Genomic DNA, 19452 nt, shown 5'->3' on the forward strand with positions numbered 1-19452 from the left:
ATATGATGATGATAACTAGCATTTATACAGCACTTTAAGTTCAAAGCACTTTACATGTATTATTTAATTATATCTTGGAAACATCCCTAAGAGCTAAATGCTACTATACCTATTTTATAGAAGAGAAAACTGAGCCAGAAAGGAGTCGACTCACCCAAGATCACACTACTGCTAAATGTCTGAGACAGAACTTGAATTCAGATCTTCCATACTCTAAAGTCAGTGCCCAACTCCTCACTCTTTTCTTTTTCTTCCTTTGTTGCTTTTTCTCTTCCCTCCTTTGTTCTTTTCTTCCTCCTTCCTTCCTTCTTTCCTTCCTTTTTTCCTCCTTCCTTCCTTTTACTTTCTTTCCTTCACCAATAGGGGTTAAGTGACTTGCCCAGGGTCACACAGCTAGTAACAGTTTGAGGCTCGATTTGAATCCAGGAAAATAAGTTTTCCTAATTCCTGGTGGCTTGGTATTCTATCCATTGCAACACAATGCTTGAACTATTATAATGATCTGCCATTAATTCTCCCTGCCTCAAGTCTCTCCCCACTCCAGTCCATTCTCTCTTCAGCTGTCAAAGTGATCTTCCTAAGATATGGGTCTGACCATATCATCCCTGGCTATTCAATACATTCCAGTGACGCCCTATTATCTCCAAGATCAAACATAAAATCCTGTTTGGTATTCAAAACCCTTCAAAATCTGGCTTCCTCCTACCTTTCCAGCCTTCTTACATCTCATTCTGCTCCCTTTCCCCCTCTTTCCATCCATCCATCTATCATCTATCTATCTATCTATCTATCTATTTATCTATCTATCTATCTATCTATCTATCTATCTATCTATCTCCTCCTTTCTATATTTCTCCCTCCTATCTCTCCCTCCTCTCTCTCTACCTTTGTCTATATCTATCTATCCATCCATTCACCCATACATCCATTATCTATCTATTGATATTTTATCTATCTATCTATCAATCAATCTTTATCTCTTCCTCATTTCTCAACTTCTCTGTCATTTCCTGTGTCTCTCTGTCTATCTCTGTCTCTTGAAATGGAGGAAAAGGCTCTGAGTCAAGTTCTGAACTCCTTGAGAAAGCAAGAGAGAATTCTCTAGGGACTAGCAGATAACTGGGATCATAATAACCCCAACTTCAATGGTGATTTAAGATTTCATTGCACTTTCTTCACAATAACTTTGTGAATTAGATAAGTAGATATTATCTCTATTTTGCAGTGGAAAAATAATCTCAGAGGTCACATAGAAGTTATGAGTTCATGGCTCTACATTTCCAAATTTCCCTCCCTTGTCTCTTCCTCACACATCCTACCCATGAGCCACAAAGGTCCTGTTTTAGGCTTCAGTATCTTTCTCTGTAAAATGAGACTAATCCGTCTCATACCATCTGCCTCACAGGGTTGTCCTGAGGACAACATACTTTGTGGTTAAAGCAAAACAGAAGGGGGCAGCTAGGTGGCACAGAGGATAAAGCACTGACCCTGGATTCAGGAAGACCTGAGTTCAAATCCGGCCTCAGACATTTGACACTAGCTGTGTGACCCTGGGCAAGTCACTTAACCCTCATTGCCCCGGAAAACAAAACAAAACAAAACCAAAAAAACAGAAAGGGGAGCTATTATTTTAGCTCTTAATAGATATTTATCGGACTGAATCAAATTCACTCCACTCAGCTGCCACAGTGATTTTCCTAAAGTGTGGGTCTGAGCATGTCACTCTCCTAATCAATAATCTCCATTGGCTTCTTATTACCTTAAATAACTTCACATCCTGGCCCCCCTCTCTATCTAATCTTCTTAGGTTTTATTGCCCTCCATGCATTCTACCATCCAGCTTCAACAGTCTGCTTATACTTCTTGGGACATAACAGCCCATAGAGGCTGTTATTATTATTGTCACAATTTATCATCATCATCATCGTCTCCCATCGATGCCTATTGCACTGGCTGCCCCCATGCCTAACATGCTCTCTTTCCTCATCACAGTCTCTCAGAGCCCCTGACTTCCTTTGGGACTCAGCTCCAATGCTACTTCCTCCTGTGGGAAGTCTCTTCCTGTCTCTTCCTTTAACCCCAGCTACTAGGCACTTTCCCTCTAAGATTACCTTCCATCTGGGGCAACTAGGTAGTGCAGTGGATAACTCACTGATCCTGGAGTCAAGAGGACCTGAGTTCAAATCTCACCTCAGACACTTTATTAGCTGTGTGACCCTGGGCAAGTCAACTTAACCCCAATTGCCTTAAACAACCGGGGCCATCTCTAGTCACATGCTCTTTCTACTGGCCCCAGATGGCTCTGGAGGAGAGAGTGAGGTTGGTGACCTTGCACAGCCTTGCCTCACTTAAAAAAAATCCAGTTCAGTGCAAGTCATGACATCATGTCATGGTCCTCTTCCAGAATGAAGGACAAACAATACCTTCCATCTGCTTTGTATGTCATCTTTATGACCCTAGTTATTTACACAGTGTCTCCCCATTAGAAAGAAAGAAAGTTCAGCTCCTTGAGGGCAGAGAACTTTTGTTGGTTTGGTTTGGTGTTTTGTTCTTTTTTGTATCCTCAGGGCTTAGCACGGTACCTGGGTACCTGGTACATACACAACCCCGCCCCTTCCTGTCCCCTCCCTGACCTGGCTGCTCTTCCTAAGCCCATGTACAGAACCACCTGGTCCTTAGGGACCATCTAATTTAATCCTTGGATTTTTACATAGAAGGAAACCAAGTCCAGAGAGGGGAAAGGTCTTGCTGAAGACCACACAGTGAGGTTTTTTTGACAGAGCAGAGGCTGTGTCCCAGTCTTCCTGATGCCCAGTCTGGGGGTCTATCTGCCGCACTTGGCTTGGAGTGCCTGGCTCTTGGGTGAAGTCACTGACCTTACTCTCTGCAACAGGCGGCTCCTTCTCTTTCTCCTTCTCTGCATGCTGCAGCTTGCGGTTCAGGTCCTGGAACATGTCCTGGTGACGTTTCCGGGTGTGCATTATTTTCTGGGGAAAGCGGGGAATGCATACAATAAGCTATGATGAAGAGAGAAACTAAGGGCCCCTCTGGAGCTCCCAACAGTTTTCACAAACAGAGGCTTCCAAGTCCAAAGGAGTATGATCAGGTGGCCTAGGTAATACCTGGCCTGAAGCTGCATTCAGGGTCCCCCACTAATGTGGTATGGGACCTTTGGAATGTCGATCAGGGAACTCAGGGACTCACTTATCCACAAGAGAGCTCTCAGAGGGCACAGTCTTCTCCACTTGACTTGGCTTCTGATTTAGAGTAAAGGTTCACAAAATTGCCCAGAATTTCAGTTAGAATAATAATAATAGCTAGCATTTATAGAGTTCTTTAAGATTTGCAAAATGCTGTACATATACGATTTCATTTGATCTTCATAATAATAATTAGAAAATACATAACATTTATATAGCACCCACTATGCCAGACACTACTAAGCGCTTTGACATTATTATCTAATTTGATTTTCAACGACAACTCTGGGAGACAGGAGCTATTATCATCTCCATTTTACAGATGAGGAAACTGAGCCAGGCAGCGGCTAAATGACTTGCCTACTTTCTGGCTTCCCTGGATTCCTTCAAGTCCCAAGGAAAATAACATTTTTCTCAAGGAAGCCTTCCTTAACCCCTCAATTTCAGTGGCTTCTCTTGTTTCCTACTTATCCTGTCCATAACTTGCTTTGTATCTATTTGCATGTTGTTTCTCACATTAGATTGGAAACTCCTTGAGGAAAGGAACTGTTTTTGTCTCTTTTTGTATCCCAGTGTTTGGCACATAGTAGGTGCTTAATAAATGTTTATTGAATGGCCTAGTGTCACAGAGCTAATAAATATCTGGGGCAGGATTTAAACACAGGACTTCCAGACTCCAGGTCCAGTGTTCTGTTGACTCTCAAATGAGATACTATTTGTAAAGTGATTAATGCACCTCCTGCCTTCCCTTGACTGTGTTTTGTAGCTGCCTCGCAAAGGACCTCAGCAGCCATCCATACCAACCTATCCCTGAAAAAGAATCCCCATTGTAACACATGTGACAATGGTCATCTACTATTTGCTTGAAGACCTCCAGTGAAGGGAAGCTTACTACCTTCCAAGGCAGTCTAATATATTTTGGGTTATCTTAAATTTAGGGACTTTTTTTTAATGTCAAGCCTAAATTTGCTTTTTTTCCCATATCCACTCATTGCTCCCTAGTTCTCCCCCTCTGGGGCAAGGGATTAGAACAAGCCTAATTCGATGAGGAAACTGATACTTAGGTTAGGTGATTTGTCCAGGGTCGCACAGCAAGTGTCTGAGGCTGGATTTGAACTTACTCCTTCCTGATTCCAATTAGGGTGCTCTATCCACTGTGCAACCTAGCTGGCACCTATGATTGATTTCCTCCATTAGTCTTCTCTTCTCCCAGCTAAAACTCCCCAGCTCTTGCAAGTGATCCTTATGTGACACAGATCTGACACCCCTTAACTTTCTGTCTGACCTACACCAAATGCTCTTTGGCTTCTCAATATCTCTCCTAAATTGTGGCTTCTAAAATTGAACAACATTCTCCAGATATGAGTTCAAATCCAGGTTCAGATACTTTCTAGCTCTGTGACCCTGGGCAAGTTGATTAACCTCTGATCACCTCAGCTGTCAAATAAGGATAATTATAGCACCGACTTCCCATGGTTGTTGTGAGGATCAAATGAGAAGTTTGTAAAAGGTTTTGCAAACCTTAAAAGGCTATAGAAATGCCAGTTATTATCGAGTATGGTAGAGGAGAGCAGAACTATCAACTCCCTATTCCTGCAAGGTATGGCTCCTAATGCAGTGCAAACACACATTACCTTTGTTTTATTTTATTCTATTTTTTTATAGTCACGTCATGCTCACTACTAAATAATACTAAGCTTGCAGCCCCCAGATCTTTATTTTTCACACAAGTTGCTGTCAAGACATACTTTTCCCATCCTAATTTTGTGAAGTTGATCTCATGAACCCAGGCATAAACTACAAAGTTAAGAGACGGTTGCCAAGTCCTCAGCAAATTTCTCTATCAAATCACTGATACCCTGGAGGCAGTGGCCTTGGCTCCCCTTCAGAGCAGAGGAGTCCAGATGACAAGAGAAAGACATGTAGGTAGTGAGACACCCACCTCAAAATCCAACTCTGCATAGCGAGATTTCCTCCTCTGTGAAGGCAAAGAAGAGAGAGCTCAGTGTGAATGTGCATATTACTCTTTTTTTTTTTTTAATAGTGAGACAACTGATGTTAAGTGACTTGCCCAGGGTCACACAGCTAGTAAGTGTTAAGTGTCTGAGGTCGGATTTGAACTCAGGTCCTCCTGAATCCAGGGCCAGTGCTCTATCCACTGCGTCACCTAGCTGCCCCTTGCATATTACTGTGATGAAATAATGGAATTTAGCAGATACTCAAAGACCCACCTGGAGATTAATCTATACTGATTGCATCAAGTGAGAGTGATTGACTGCTGATTAAGCCTACTTCAAGTTAATTGGATTGTAATCACACCTGACTACCCCTTAAGAAGGTATTGTTGGGGCAGCTAGGTGGTGCAGTGGATAGAGCACCGGCCCTGGAGTCAGGAGTACCTACCCAAATCCGGCCTCAGACACTTAACACTTACTAGCTGTGTGACCCTGGGCAGGTCACTTAACCCTAATTGCCTCACTAAAGAAAACAAAACAAAACACACACACACACAAAGAAGGTATTGTTCTCAGAAGCTAGACTGTGAACTCAACTTGAGAACACTTTCAAAACCAATGGATTTGGATGATGCCAACCAATCAGCTTGAAGCAGTGTGTAAGGACCGCCTCTGTTCCAGACCTATAAAAAGCTTCCACAATAAGCTTGCTGGAGAGTTCCTGATTAAAGCAGGCTCGTGGAGGAGGACTTCAGGAAGAACCCAACCAGGCTGGAACTCTAGGCTAGGTAGGACTTTTTTTTTCTTCTGAACTCCTTGTGAATACCTCTATGCTTTAATAAATGTTTAATGCCCAAAGACTGGTGCTGAAGCTTCTAATTTAAGGCAACCACAATTTAGATTTTAAACATCACATTACTCTTAAAACACAGGTTAACTATTGCCAGTTCCATTACTTGGTTCCCCTCCCATTCTAGCAGCATTGGCCTTTCCTCATTCTCCTCCTCTTGGAGGTTGGGGGTGATCTTAGATGTACCAGAAGGCCCCTGGACCACACATCTCTCCCCTCTGCCCTGCTTGAAATTCCACCATTACTGCTCCTGATCCTTATGTTGAAACAAGAAGACACTAAAGGTACTCTCACACCCTCAGTGCCAGTAAATTTTTCAGATCCTTTTCTGAACACTGCTGAATTCAAACAGGTTTGGATGTAAGCAGAAAGACTTTAAGGGAAGGATAAGGTCCAGGGCAGTGAATTGCAGAGGTGTACAGAGAGGACTGCAACAAGAAGGCAGTGGAACTTTTATTAAATAGAAATGCAGGGGGGAGCAGCTAGGTGGCGCAGTGGATAAAGGGCTGGCCCTGGATTCAGGAGGACCTGAGTTCAAATCCAGCCTCAGACACTTGACACTTACCAGCTGTGTGATCCTGGGCAAGTCACTTAACCCTCATTCCCCCCCCAAAAAAAAAAAATAGAAGTGGGGTATGGAGAAGAGAGAGGCAGCTGGATGGCTCAGTGGATAGAGCCCTGGTCCTGGAGTCAGCAAGTCTTGAGTTCAAATCTAGCCCTAGACACTCTCTAGCTGTGAGAAGGAAATGCTTAACCATCCCAGTATCTTTTGCCAGGAAAACCCCAAGAACAGTATAGTCCACAGGGTCACAAAGAGTCAGACACAACTGAACAACAATAGTGGAAAAAAGAAGGGTGAACAATGCCTTAGTATAGTGCGACAGTAAAGGGAGAAAATGCGTTTATTAAGCACTTACTATGTGTCAGGGAGTGTGCTAAGTGCTTTACAAATATTATCTCATTCAATCCTCCTGACCACCCTGAGAGATAGGTGCAATTATGATCCCCTTTTTACAGATTAGGAAATTGAGACAGTCTGAAGTTAAGTGACTTGCCCAGGGTCACACAGGTCAAGTGTCTGAAGCTTGACTTGAACTCATGTCTTCCTGATTCTGGGCTCAGCTCTTTATCCAGTGCGCCACCTAGCGGCTTTAGGGAGGTATTGTGGTAAGAACTGGCAATAGACTATACTCATTCGCCTCTTGTCTGAGAGTGTAGCTCTAAGTTGCCCCCTAGTTCCATTTTATCAGCATAGCAGCTAAGGAAGAAATATATTAGTCTAAATACAGTCTACTTTGCAAAAAGAAAAGAGGAAGGGGGAAAGGGAAGGGGCAAAGAAAGGGAAAGAGGAAGAAGAAAGGGGAAGGGGAAAGAAAAGGGGAAAGGGAAATTGGCTGATATTAAACCTTAGTGAGACTACCAGTCAGTGCCATTTTTACATTCTGCATTATCCTGCTCCTCCCTCCAGGCCATCATGAAGACAGCTGCCCAAATAATGTTCCTAAATAAAAAATGTAAACGATTATATTTGTCTCCTGCTTAAATGATTCCATTGGCTCCTACAGCAGTGGTTCTTAAACTTTTTGAGGTCAAGACCCCTTTATACTCTTAAAAATCAAGGATACCCCAAAGACTTTTTGTTTAAGGGAGTTATATCTTATCAATATATGCCATGAGAGAAGTTAAAATGTATTATTATTATTATTATTATTTTCCGGGGCAATAAGGGTTAAGTGACTTGCCCAGGGTCACACAGCTAGTCAGTGTCAAGTGTCTGAGGCCAGATTTGAACTCAGGTCCTCCTGAATCCAGGGCCAGTGCTTTATCCACTGTGCCACCTAGCTGCCCTCCACAGTATTATTAAAAAATTACTTTTGACTTTGTGAACCTTTGGAAACTTCGGTCTCAGGACTCATCAGGGCTCTGTACGACACTTTGAAAATGTCTGGTCTATAGGACAATTCATAAGCTCTGGGTCCGGCCTTTCAAGCCTCCCTAGCCCCATCTGGCTCCTACCTCCATGTTCAGCCTTTTTGCACACCATTTTCCTTCTCAAGCTCTACAACTGAACCAAAGCCGACTGTTTAGCATTCCCCAGCCTGCCCTGCCCTGCCCTGCCCTGCCCAATGTAGTCCTTTCCTGTTGCAGCTGCTGCTGCCAAGCCTGGGAGAGAACTCTCTCTGCCTCTCTTCCTCCTGACATCTTCATCTTCATTCAAGGCCCAGAATACCTTTCCCATGAAGTCTCCCCTGATTCCCATAACTGCAGGAGGTCTCCCCCTCTTCAAACATCCTTAGTATACCTTTTCTAGATTACTTCTTCTTTTCCCTGGCATACTGTAGCTTGGATCATCTTTATTTGAATACACATTATATTTCCCTGTTCAATTGTGACTTCCCCAAGGACAGGTACAATGCAATTTCTTCTTCTTCTTCTTTTTTTGGTCAGTCAATAAACATTTATTAAGTGCCTACTGCATGGCAGACACTGCTAACACTTGAGATACAAGGAAAGGTAAAGAATAGTCCTGGACAATTCCAAAGGACTCATGATGGAAAATGGAGTCTGAATGCAGGTCTAAGCATACTATTTTCACTCTGTGTGTGTGTGTGTGTGTGTGTGTGTGTGTGTGTGTGTGTGTGCGCGTGCGCGCGCGCGCGCGTAGCTTTTCCCCTCTCTTCTGTTTCTTCTTTCACAACATGACTAATGTGGAAATATGTTTATATGATTGCACATGTATAACCTATATGAGATTGCTTGCTATCTTGGGGAGGAGGGATGGGAGGCAGGGAGGAAAAATGTGTGAAACTGAAAATCTTATAAAAAACGAATGTTGAAAACTATCTTTACATATAATTGGAAAAAAGAAAATACTATTTTTTTATAAAAATAGTTCTGGCTCTCAAGGAGCTCAGTCTAATCACTAATGAAGCTCCTGCAGAAATTCCACTGGCTCCTCTCATGTTTGAGTGCTAAGTGCTGAGCATCGAACCTTACACACAGGAGGAGCTTAATAAATATTTGCTAAATGTTTAATTCATTTAAATTTTGTTTCAAAGGTATCTCATGTTTGGAGGATAATTATACCCCATTATAGTATGTACTTGAATGAAAACCAGCCACTTACCTCCAAAGAACTCATGGAGAGTGTGGAGACTGTCTCACTCTTGTTCACTACCCCCGTGGGTGCCCCTTCGCTGCTAGGCTCGCCTAGGCTGCTGGGGTGAGGCTCTGGGGCCAGGCTATGTGGGGCCGGAGGCGGGGGAAGGGGCTGCTGCTGAGGTGGGGGTGGTGCGGAGGGTGGGGCTGGGGGCTGTGCAGGAGTCAGGGATGGGGCCTGGGCCTCAGGACCTGAGGCTGGCTCTCGGGGTGGGTTCTTCACCCCATAGCCTGGATCAGCTGCCATGTTGAGGTGGATGAGGCGGGTCTGAGGCATGTGGTCGATGTTGATGCTGTACTTCCCCTCGTCCTTGGGGGGCTTGGCCCGGAGGGTGGCGGTGTTGGTGGGCAGGATCACGTAGCTGGTGTCCAGCACCTTCTCCTGGGCCCGGCTCAGCTCAGAGTCCAGCTTCTTAAAGATGTCCCCATCACAGATATAGATGGACTTGGGGGTCTTGTCTTTCTTAAGAGTAAGTGTGTGGTTGGCAAACTCACCCAGGTTGACACCACCCAGATAGTGAGGTGATCCCTGAAGATGCATCTTGGACACATTGGTGGGAAGACTGTTAAAGTTAGAGGGAGTCTTGGGGTGGTTGAGTTTCAGTTTCTCCTCATCCTGGATGGAGGGACGCTTCAGCGTCCCTGTGATAGTCGAGGTCCGGCAGGCCGTGATATCCTTGTTCAATACTGCAGAAAGGGGGACACAAAGCAGAAGGAAAACTCAGAACTGTCCCCCTCTTCGACACTGCAGGGTACTGACACACTCATGCTCCCCACCCCTCCCTTCTGGGCCAGCTAGATCAGCCCCATTCATATGGGGTCTGGGTCTCTGCTCTGTGTGGGTTGGGCCTTGAGTGGTCTTGTGGGGTCAAACTCAAAAAGAAATGGCTCCCCGAAGGTCACAAATGGACTAAGAGAACCACAAATTGACATCATCTGTGTTACACTGTGGGGTTTTTTTTGTTTTGTTTTGTTTTGTTTTTTTTTAGTGTGGCAATTGGGGTTAAGTGACTTGCCCAGGGTCACACAGCTAGTAAGTGTTAAGTGTCTGAGGCCGGATTTGAACTCAGGTACTCCTGACTCTAGGGCCAGTGTTCTATCCACTGCGCCACCTAGCTGCCCCTACACTGTGTTTTTAACTTATTTTGTTAAATATTTCCCAATTCCATTTTAATCTGGTTCAGTCAAACTCAAGTCATTCATTTGATACCTCTGAGAAAGGACATCGCACAGCTCTGGGCTCTTGTCTTATCTCTGACAGAAGTAGGCTGTGTGATCCCAGGAAAATCACCAAACCCCTCTCAGCCACTCTGACAGAGATAATAAAACAGGCTGAGAATCAGCAGCACCCCTACCTCCTCTTAGGTGCTCTGTGGCTATTAAAGATACTAGTGGGTTAACACAAAAACATCATACAGAGGGCAGGTAGGTGGCACAGTGGATAAAGCACTGGCCCTGGATTCAGGAGGACCTGAGTTCAAATTTGACCTCAGACACTTGACAGTTACTAGCTGTATGACCCTGGGCAAGTCACTTAACCTCCATTGCCCTGCCCATAAAAAAAAGAAAGATCATAAGAAGGGTGATTTGCTACTCAGTGAATCCATGTAAAATGATTTGATTTTTCCTAAGCAAATGGCCATTATGAAAAGGGATCACTTTCGGGAAGAACAAGCACCAGAGAAGCTACAGGGAGGTTGATCTGCCTTAGTCTAAAGAATCGTGTGCCAGTTCTGTCTCACAGTGCCCCCCTCTGGTGGATAGTGATATTTGCTGTTATACCTCACATCGAAAACTGTCTGTCTCTGATGCATTGCTCGTGGAAAATTATGTGGTCATTTCTACTTGATGCTTTTCCTTTTATCAGCTGAGTGGTACCTAAGGTCAGGGAGCCTGTCTCATCTGAACCCTGTATCACTCCCAGCATCAAAGAGTGACCTGAATATAGTTTGTGTTTGATAAATGAATGAGTGCTGAGCTCCCCATTCCTAGAGGTATTCTAGTAAGTGAAGACTGAAGGAACACTTGCAGGGATGTTTTAGAGGGGATTCCTATTCACCCATTGTTTGGATTATGTGTCTAAAAGGTCCTGTTCTGACTTTGATATCCTGTGATGTCACGACTGTGCCAAGTTGAGAAATCTCTATCCCTACTGATTTGCAAGCTCTTATTCGAAAGAGGGAGTGAGAAGGCACTCAAAATTGGTGGGTTAAGCTGTCTGTCTTCAGGTTAGAGAGTGTACGACTTGCCCAGGCAGCCATCTATTCAAATGAATCACAAAATCTCAGATCCAGAAGGGACTTAGGCAGTCATATATTCCAAAATTCAACTAATGGCCAGAATGTTAGAACTATGATAATTTTTTTTCCCGGGGGAAGGAAGGGGAATAGATGAAATAAAGTTGATTCTCAGTTAATATAAGGAAATACCTCCTTTTAAAAATGGAACTGGCCACTTCTGAAGGTGGGGGTTGGGGAGGATCGTCACTGTGATCACATAATCTCTGAGTTTCAGAGACCACAGAAGCCATCTAGACCAACCCATACCTAAACAAGGTACCTAAATGCCCTCTGAGATTTCTCTAAACTCTGGAGTTTGGTGATTAAAATATTTAGAGCTGTCAGCACAGTCCATGTGACACACTTTACAAACGTTCTCGTAGCTTATTCCAGCAAGATGAGGGAGAGGGTGCTGCTTATGAGATCTTGGCTGGTTCCTCTTCTCCCTCGATTCAAAAAGGGAGAAGAGAGGTGACCACTTCCCTGAAGTTACATGGGCAATGATGGATTGGAGAAATTAAGTGCCCTCCAGGCTGGAAGGGGCAGCTGCCATCAACTACCAATTTTCTTTTCTTTTTTTTACACTTTTTTTGGGGGGGCGGGGCAATGAGGGTTAAGTGACTTGCCCAGGACCACACAGCTAGTAAATGTCAAGTATCTGAGGCTGATTTGAACTCAGGTCCTCCTGAATCCAGGGCCAGTGCTTTATCCACTGCGCCACCTCGCTGCCCCCATGATGAACTACCAATTTCAAAGGGATTTGGGAATATTATGCTTTGAGATCCCTGGGATAGAAGATGGTGGTGACTTCATCCAGGCAGGAAGGCTAATGGACAACAGTGGCATTCTTTGAGTTTCATCTTAGATAGGCTCTCTGAAATTGGATTGCACTGATCCACAGTAGCAGAAGATCACAGGATTTAGAACTTGGAAGAGCCTTGTAGGTCATATAGTCCAACCCTCTTACTTTACAAGAAAGGAAATCGAGGCTGGAGATATTAAGTGACTTGCCCAACAGCACATAGGCACATAGGCAGCAAGTGGAAGACTTGAACCAAGGTCTTCCAACATGAAGTCCAAGACTCTTTCCACTTCACTTGAGTCCATCCCTCTTTCTAAAGTCTTTTCCTGACTCTTTTCTCAGTTGGTTCCCATGACAAGCCTCTGAAATGATAGTATTCTTATTTTACAGCAGAGGAAACTGAGGCCCAGAGGTCTAAAGAAGATTTGTCTAAGGTCACATAGTGAAGTGGATAGGGCACTGGACCTGGAGTCCAGAAGATCTGAGTTCAAATCCAGCCCTAGACATTTCTAGCTATGTGACCCTGGGCAAGTCACTTAACCTCTGCCTTACCTTAGTTTTCTCATCTGTGAAATGGAGATGATAGTAGCACCTACTTCCCAGATTGTTGTGAGGATCAAATGAGATAGTATTTGTAAAGTGTTTAGCACAGTACCTGGCACATAGTAGGTACTTTCTAAATGTTTGCTGAAAATAAAATAAGGCACTTGCTAAACTTTAAAGCATTATATAATTATTATTGCCACAAAACAGCCTTGCCATGCCACAATGTCACAAATTAATGTTGGCACTGGGCAGGTGATGGTTTTTCCTTATTGATTATTTGGTAGTATTACCCATCTTAAGGACGTAAGGTAGAATTGGGAATATTGGCCCAAAGACCCTACACTGAATGGTCAACCTTCTCCCTCAGAAGATTTTCAGGCTTAGAGAAGCCCAGGCCAGTTTGGAGAGTGGGACCCAGATCCAGAGCAGTACAAACAATATGAACACACACAGAGACACACAAGCACATCTACTCTTTGTCTCCTGTAGGAACCCCAAGTTGTGCAGATGCCAGAGTCCAGGCTGCAAAAGAAAGCATTAAGTTGCAGGGAAGGAGGTCTGGGGTGGTGAAGGAAGGACAAGAGCTGAGGCCGGGCCCTGGAGGCTGGGCCTGCTGATAGCTACTCACCAAATAACTCAACGAAGAGGATGGTCAGAGGTCAAAATTCCCCAAAGTGGAAAGGGTGGGGCTGGAGGCTGGGGAATGAGGTTGGGGGATTTTGGCTTTCCTTAAAGCAGCTGTATGAAGGCATCACATTCTACCGGAGGGGGATTGTGTCAATAAGGGAAGCTGACTTTAGTGAGAGTGATTGGGTATAAATAAACATGGACACCAGACTGTGTGTGAGGGGACTAGCTACTGAGTTTGATCCTCCTGAGGGGGAATGCTGGCCAGTAAGGATCAAACAGGGCTTGGCCATCTGGGTCAAAGGAGATTTCAAGCAGAAGGACCGAGTCATGTCCCTTTTCAAAGGTTGGGGAGCAAGGAAGGGCAAGCACAGAGTTTCAATCTTTCCACAGGTCAGTGTCCAGAGCATGGATGGTCTTTCTAAGAATGTTGAAGATCACAGAATTTGAGCTGGAAAAGACTTTGCATATCACTGGGTCCAAAACCATAATTTTCTGTTAGTGAAAGGGGGAGGGGTGGGAGCAGGGACTGAGGGGCGAGGGAGGGTCACATGGCCCATTCTGGAAGAAGGGGGAGGGTCTCTGCGGAATGGGAATAGTAATATTGACTCCCTGAAGGCAGGATCTGTATCATCTCCCAAAGAAGAGGAACTTCCTGATGACCAAGATTGTGACTTCCCTTTGAATTCAGTATTCCCCAAGGGTGGAAAGTATCACCTCCTTTGGGCTAGGCTTGGGTCTTCCCTTTCTTTTCTTGTTTTTTTGTTTGTTTTTTTTGTTTTTGCAGAGCAATTGGGGTTAAGTGACTTGCCCAGGGTCACACAGCTAGTAAGTGTTAAGTGTCTGAGGCTGGATTTGAACTCAGGTCCTCCTGAATCCATGGCCGGTACTCTATCCATTGGGCCACCTAGCTGCCCCTTCCCTTTCTTTTCTACACATTCCCCTGCCGTTCAACTCTTGGCTACGCCCATATGGGATACATACTATTAGGTGCCAATGGACTATACTGCCCTCCCCTGGTTTAACTTTGGGCAAAATGGGCTTCCTTCGTGTCTCCAGTTAGGCATGAAGAAGTATGGGCTGGCCAAAATGAGCCAGACTGAAGGACACGGGTGGGGCTGGGGAAGGGAAGATCTTGGCATTTGAGGAAGAATTTCCTTTACCTGCTCTGGAGCAAAACCAAATGACCCCCCAGACCAGAATCAGCCAGGAAAGGCACAAGGAGAGGGGATGACGGGGTGGGGAGAAAGGGAAGGTAGAGGCTAAGGAGAATAGCAGCAGCTCAGCCCAAGTCCAGAAGCAGGGAGCTAGGAGGAGAGGAAAGGCGTAAACAACCACATATAACCATGCACCCTCTCTACGACCCCCTCCCAACCACACACAGATTCTGCGCAAACAAGGACACGAAGTAAAGAGAAAGCCAAGGCGGACCCCCAAATGCAGGTCCCTTGTTGATTTCTCACCTGTCAGGTGCTCACCTGATCTACAGGCCATATCCACATCCTTCTCAAAATCAGTCTGAAAGACAGAGAAGCAGAGGCCAGGGTGAATGGGGAGGGGTTGCAGGGCAAGGAGTTTACATCGCCCTAAATAACCATCAGAGCTTCCCTTTGTGCAGAAAGCTCCAGGCTCCAAGGCATGATTAGAACACAGGTTTTCTGGGACAGTTTCTTGCTCCTTTTGTGGTTTAGAGTAGAAAACTCCAAGTATGTGAGCTCTTGTCATTTCCCTCCTTACCTACTACTTCTCTCCACATCACTTGATGGTCCAGCCATGCTGGCTTTTTAGCTCTCATTCATAAATGATCTTCCATCTCCTTGCCTTTGCCCTGCCTGTCTACTATCTCTGGAATCTTCTCCCTCCTCACCTCTAGCTTTTGCTGCCTTCAAGACTCGGGTCAAGCACTACCATCCACACAAGCCTTTCTTTTTTCTTCTTTTTTCTTTCTTTCTTTCTTTTTTTTTGTCGGAGCAATGAGGATTAAGTGACTTGCCCAAGGTCACACAGCTAGTAAGTGTCAAGTGTCTGACACTCAGGTACTCCTGAATCCAAGGTCTGTGCTTTAACCACTGTGCCATCTAGCTGCCCCACAAGCTTTTCTTAAGCTGTGAGAGCCCTCCCTCTTTACCGGCCTTGCAGTTACTGATTTTGTATCTGCACTGAATAGATACAAAAGAGATACCTGTACATGTTGTCTCCCTTGTTAGAATGTAAGCTTTTTGAAGAGAGGAACTGTTTCACTTTTGTCTTTGTATTGGCAACATTTGGCATAGTGCCTGGCACACAGTAGGCACTTCATAAATGATGGTTGATTGATAACCTGTAATGTATTATCTTAGATGGTTGCCTGAGGGTAGTGAAAGCATAAAAGACTTGTCCTGAGTCACGCAGCCACAGCTGGAGGCAGGAATCCCTATTCTACTGCTCTGTACCATTAGTCCCATCTAAAAGATAATAAAACCTATGCTCACAGAAAACTTGACTTGGTTCAAGTTGCACAATCAGTACCAGAGGCAGGATGACAAACCCAGGCCTCTTGACTCCAAGTCAACCAATCATCCCACTACAGCATATTGACTCATTAATAACAGCTACCATCTCCTTAGTACTTCCAGGTTCAGAAAGTGTGTACTTCTCATCAGAAGTAGGCAGTAGGCGAATTATAATCTCCTTTTGACAGATGAAGAAACTGAGGCTTAGATGTAAAATGACTTGCCAAGATGTTATTTCTTCCCCCCCCCCAGGGCAATGAAGATTAAGTGACTTGGCTAGGGTGACACAGCTAGTAAGTGTCAAGTGTCTGAGGTAGGATTTGAACTCAAGTCCTCCTGAATCCAGGGCTGGTGCTTTATCCACTAGACTGATGTTATTTCTAATATATCATGATAACACCTTGGAGATGGAGTCAGATGAGACCTGAGTTTGACTCCTGCTTCAGGTACTTACCAGTTATATAACTCTGGGCAAGTCGCTTGATTTCTCTGATCCTTATTTTCCTCATCTGTCAAATGGGAATAATAATAGCACCTACATCTCAGGGCTGTTCTGAGAGTCAAATGAGATAACCTATGTAAAGAGCTTTTCAAACTTTCAAGGAATATATATATATATATATATGTATGTGTGCATGAGTATTTGTATGTATATATACACATACATACATACATATACATATATATTCATTTGCATATTATATATAAATCATATATATAGATATAGATAATATATAAATCATATTATGTCTATCAAACAATGGAAGGCAGCAAGAAATATCCCTTCCTTCCTCTAACCTTTTCCCAACCCTGTGCTAACTCCTCTTTATTAAACTGATCATATTAATTTGAATTGTACTTATGAATATCCAAATATCATTCTACTATATTGTAAACTTCACAAGGGCAGAGGGCAGGTCTAAGTATCTTTAAGAAGATGCTGGAAATAAACTCCCCTCCCCCACACACTGTATTCCCCCCAGTTTGACCGAGCAGGCAGGACCCTGCACTTTTTTTTTTTTTTTTTTGGCATGAGGCAATGGGAGTTAAGTGACTTGCCCAGGGTCACACAGCTAGTGTCAAGTGTCTGAGGTCAGATTTGAACTCAGGTCCTCCTGAATCCGGACCCTGTACTCTGTCCACTGTGCCACCTTGCTGCCCCAGGACCCTGCATTCTTCTTAAGCTTGATTGCCCACCCTTTGTCCTTCATATGGGTCATATGAAGGACATATCTGTTCTAGGGTCTCTGCCATTGTAACTTCAACTGACTTGGTCAACATTACATGGTGAAGAACCTCCATCTCACTATTCAAGTCAGGAGTTCTCAGGTGTCTCTGTCTCTGTTTATCACTATCCCTGTCTCTGTCCCTCCTCCGAATTCCCTACAGCCTTGGGTTTCATCTTCTCTTATACACTAATCACTCTGTAGTTTATAACAGGAGAAGGAAGGCTGGGTGTCTCTTGAAGAACTTCAAAGTTCTACTAAGGACCCAGAGTTGCTCCTTGAAACAAAGGTCCTTCTTTTAGACCCCAGTCTTCCTCTGATGATGCAGCTGGTAGGTGAGGGGGATGGACTCAAAGGCATTTCTGGGTTTTTTGAAGCTCAGACTCTATGATCCCATCACTGCCTGGAAGCATTAACCCTGTGAGCTAATTAATAGGAGGAGCCAGGAGGGGTCCCAGCTTGGAAACAGAAGGGGAAGGGAGATAGGTTGGAGAGAGGTCATTGTAGCCAGGCCAGGGCTGGTCTCCCAGACCCTGTCAAGGCAACCATTCTGGGCATTTTCTCTGTGTTATATTATTTGTCCTTCACCCTCTCCCCCCATTTTTATACAGACAAATTGTTTAATTGCTATAGGTCACCAGGTAACTTCTACTGAGGCAGCTCAACAACTATTATGCAATGTCTGGTCAAGCAACTACACAAGGGTCACACAGCCAGTATGTGTTAGAGGTGGCCCCTGAACCCAAATCTTTTAGAATCTGAGGTTGGGAAAGTCTGTATCTCAAGTGAGCTAAGTGTAGGAAGGAGATTTCTGAGTCAATGAGGCCAAGGCCGTGGGAACAGGACAGAAGGGGCTATAGTCTAATGATCTTAGAGGACATCCAGAAAAGATCCCACATAGAAGTCCAGGTCTACCACTCATGAAGGCTCTGTCATCTCACCTAGGCCTTGAGTCAATCTGAGAGCTAGGAGGGATCTGAACTCATCTAATCCTGAAGAGGAATCCTTCTTAAAACAGTCCTGACAAGTGGTCATCCAACCTCCCCTTTAAGACCTCCAATGATGGCAAACTTAGTACTTCCCATGTGGACACATTCCACTCTGGGGCAACTCTAACTCTTAGGAATGTTTTGAACTTAAGCCTGCCTCTCTGTCTACTGCACCCATTACATCTAGTTCTGCCCTTTGGGGTCAGACAAAAGAAGTTTAAGTCCCCTGCTCCATAACAGACTTTTGTTTATTTGAATACAACTCCCATATCACTCCTAAATAATGTCTCATTCAGGCCAAATATCCCATTTCCAACTGAGGAATCATGTTGAATTGGCTGTGGCGGCCACTGCTGCTGATAGCTCCTATTTCTGCGATGGAGTAAGTTTACAAAACACCTGTGAGATAGATTGCAAATATCATGTATCCTCATTTTACAAATGAAGGAACTGAGGCCCCTGTTGACTCTGTGACCTCCAGGTTCAGCCGGGGTTAGGGGCACATGATGGCACTGGGTCCTACCATGAGCTGTGCATGGCCATTCTGGAAAGATCCCCCTGAGTCACCGTTGCCTTCCTCCTGACGATCTACCACCCGACACTTCACAGCATCCTGGACCTGGGGAAAGAGGTAGCACAGAGTGGTTAGGGAGAGCAGTGTATCACACCAATCCCTTAAAACAACAACAACAACAGCCACCTAGCCCTCATCATTGCAAAACTGGCACACCCAACATCTGCCTGAAAGGGGCTGCCAATCTTGAAGAAGGTTGTGATTGCTGGGAGTCAAGAAGGACAATACTATCTGCTGAAAGGAATTACACAGAATAAGTAATAAGAGCAACTAGTTATATAGCCCCCCTCAGTTTTACAAAGTACTTCCCTCACTCAAAATCTTATTCAAAATGAATGTTCCAAATTATCTTCACATATAATTGGGAAAATGAAATACCATTTAAAATATAAAAACAAGACAAAACAACGTACCCCCCGCCTCTGAGATAGGCAGTGCTTTTCCAATTCCCATTTAAAAGATGAGGAAAACTAAGGCTCATATAGGTGAAATAACTTGTCCAAAGTAAAAAAGAAAGTGTGAGAGCTGGACACAATACATTTCTTCTGGGTTTAAAGTTAGCACTTTTTTCCACCAGACCAAGGCTTCACCATAGATAAGGATGATCACTGTGTCCCACGGCGGTTTTGGTACATTAAAAAGTGTTCTGACTTTGGAGTCAGAGAACCTGGGCTCAAATCTGATGCTAATTACTTGTGTGATTTAGTGCGATGATGGTGGTTATGATGAAGAAGATGATAAAAATAATATTTT

General features: G+C 44.3%; 1 protein-coding gene across 7 annotated transcripts in view; it reads right to left on the reverse strand.

The window, feature by feature from the left end:
- Positions 1-19452, reverse strand: part of ADGRB1 (adhesion G protein-coupled receptor B1) — a 270194-nt gene that overhangs the window by 5829 nt on the left and 244913 nt on the right. For 4 of the 7 annotated variants that reach the window (XM_044005341.1, XM_044005356.1, XM_044005371.1 and 1 more), the window contains 5 exons: positions 18649-18744; positions 14882-14936; positions 9133-9851; positions 5143-5178; positions 2877-2987 (listed from right to left, as the gene is read on the reverse strand). In XM_044005341.1, the coding sequence (XP_043861276.1) occupies positions 2877-2987; positions 5143-5178; positions 9133-9851; positions 14882-14936; positions 18649-18744 (1017 nt within the window). The remainder of the gene's footprint in view (positions 1-2876; positions 2988-5142; positions 5179-9132; positions 9852-14881; positions 14937-18648; positions 18745-19452) is intronic. The other 3 variants (XM_044005365.1, XM_044005379.1, XM_044005387.1) reach the window with 1 other exon arrangement.

This window comes from Dromiciops gliroides, chromosome 1 (assembly GCF_019393635.1).
Source record: "Dromiciops gliroides isolate mDroGli1 chromosome 1, mDroGli1.pri, whole genome shotgun sequence".
Classification (NCBI taxonomy): Eukaryota; Metazoa; Chordata; class Mammalia; order Microbiotheria; family Microbiotheriidae; genus Dromiciops; species Dromiciops gliroides.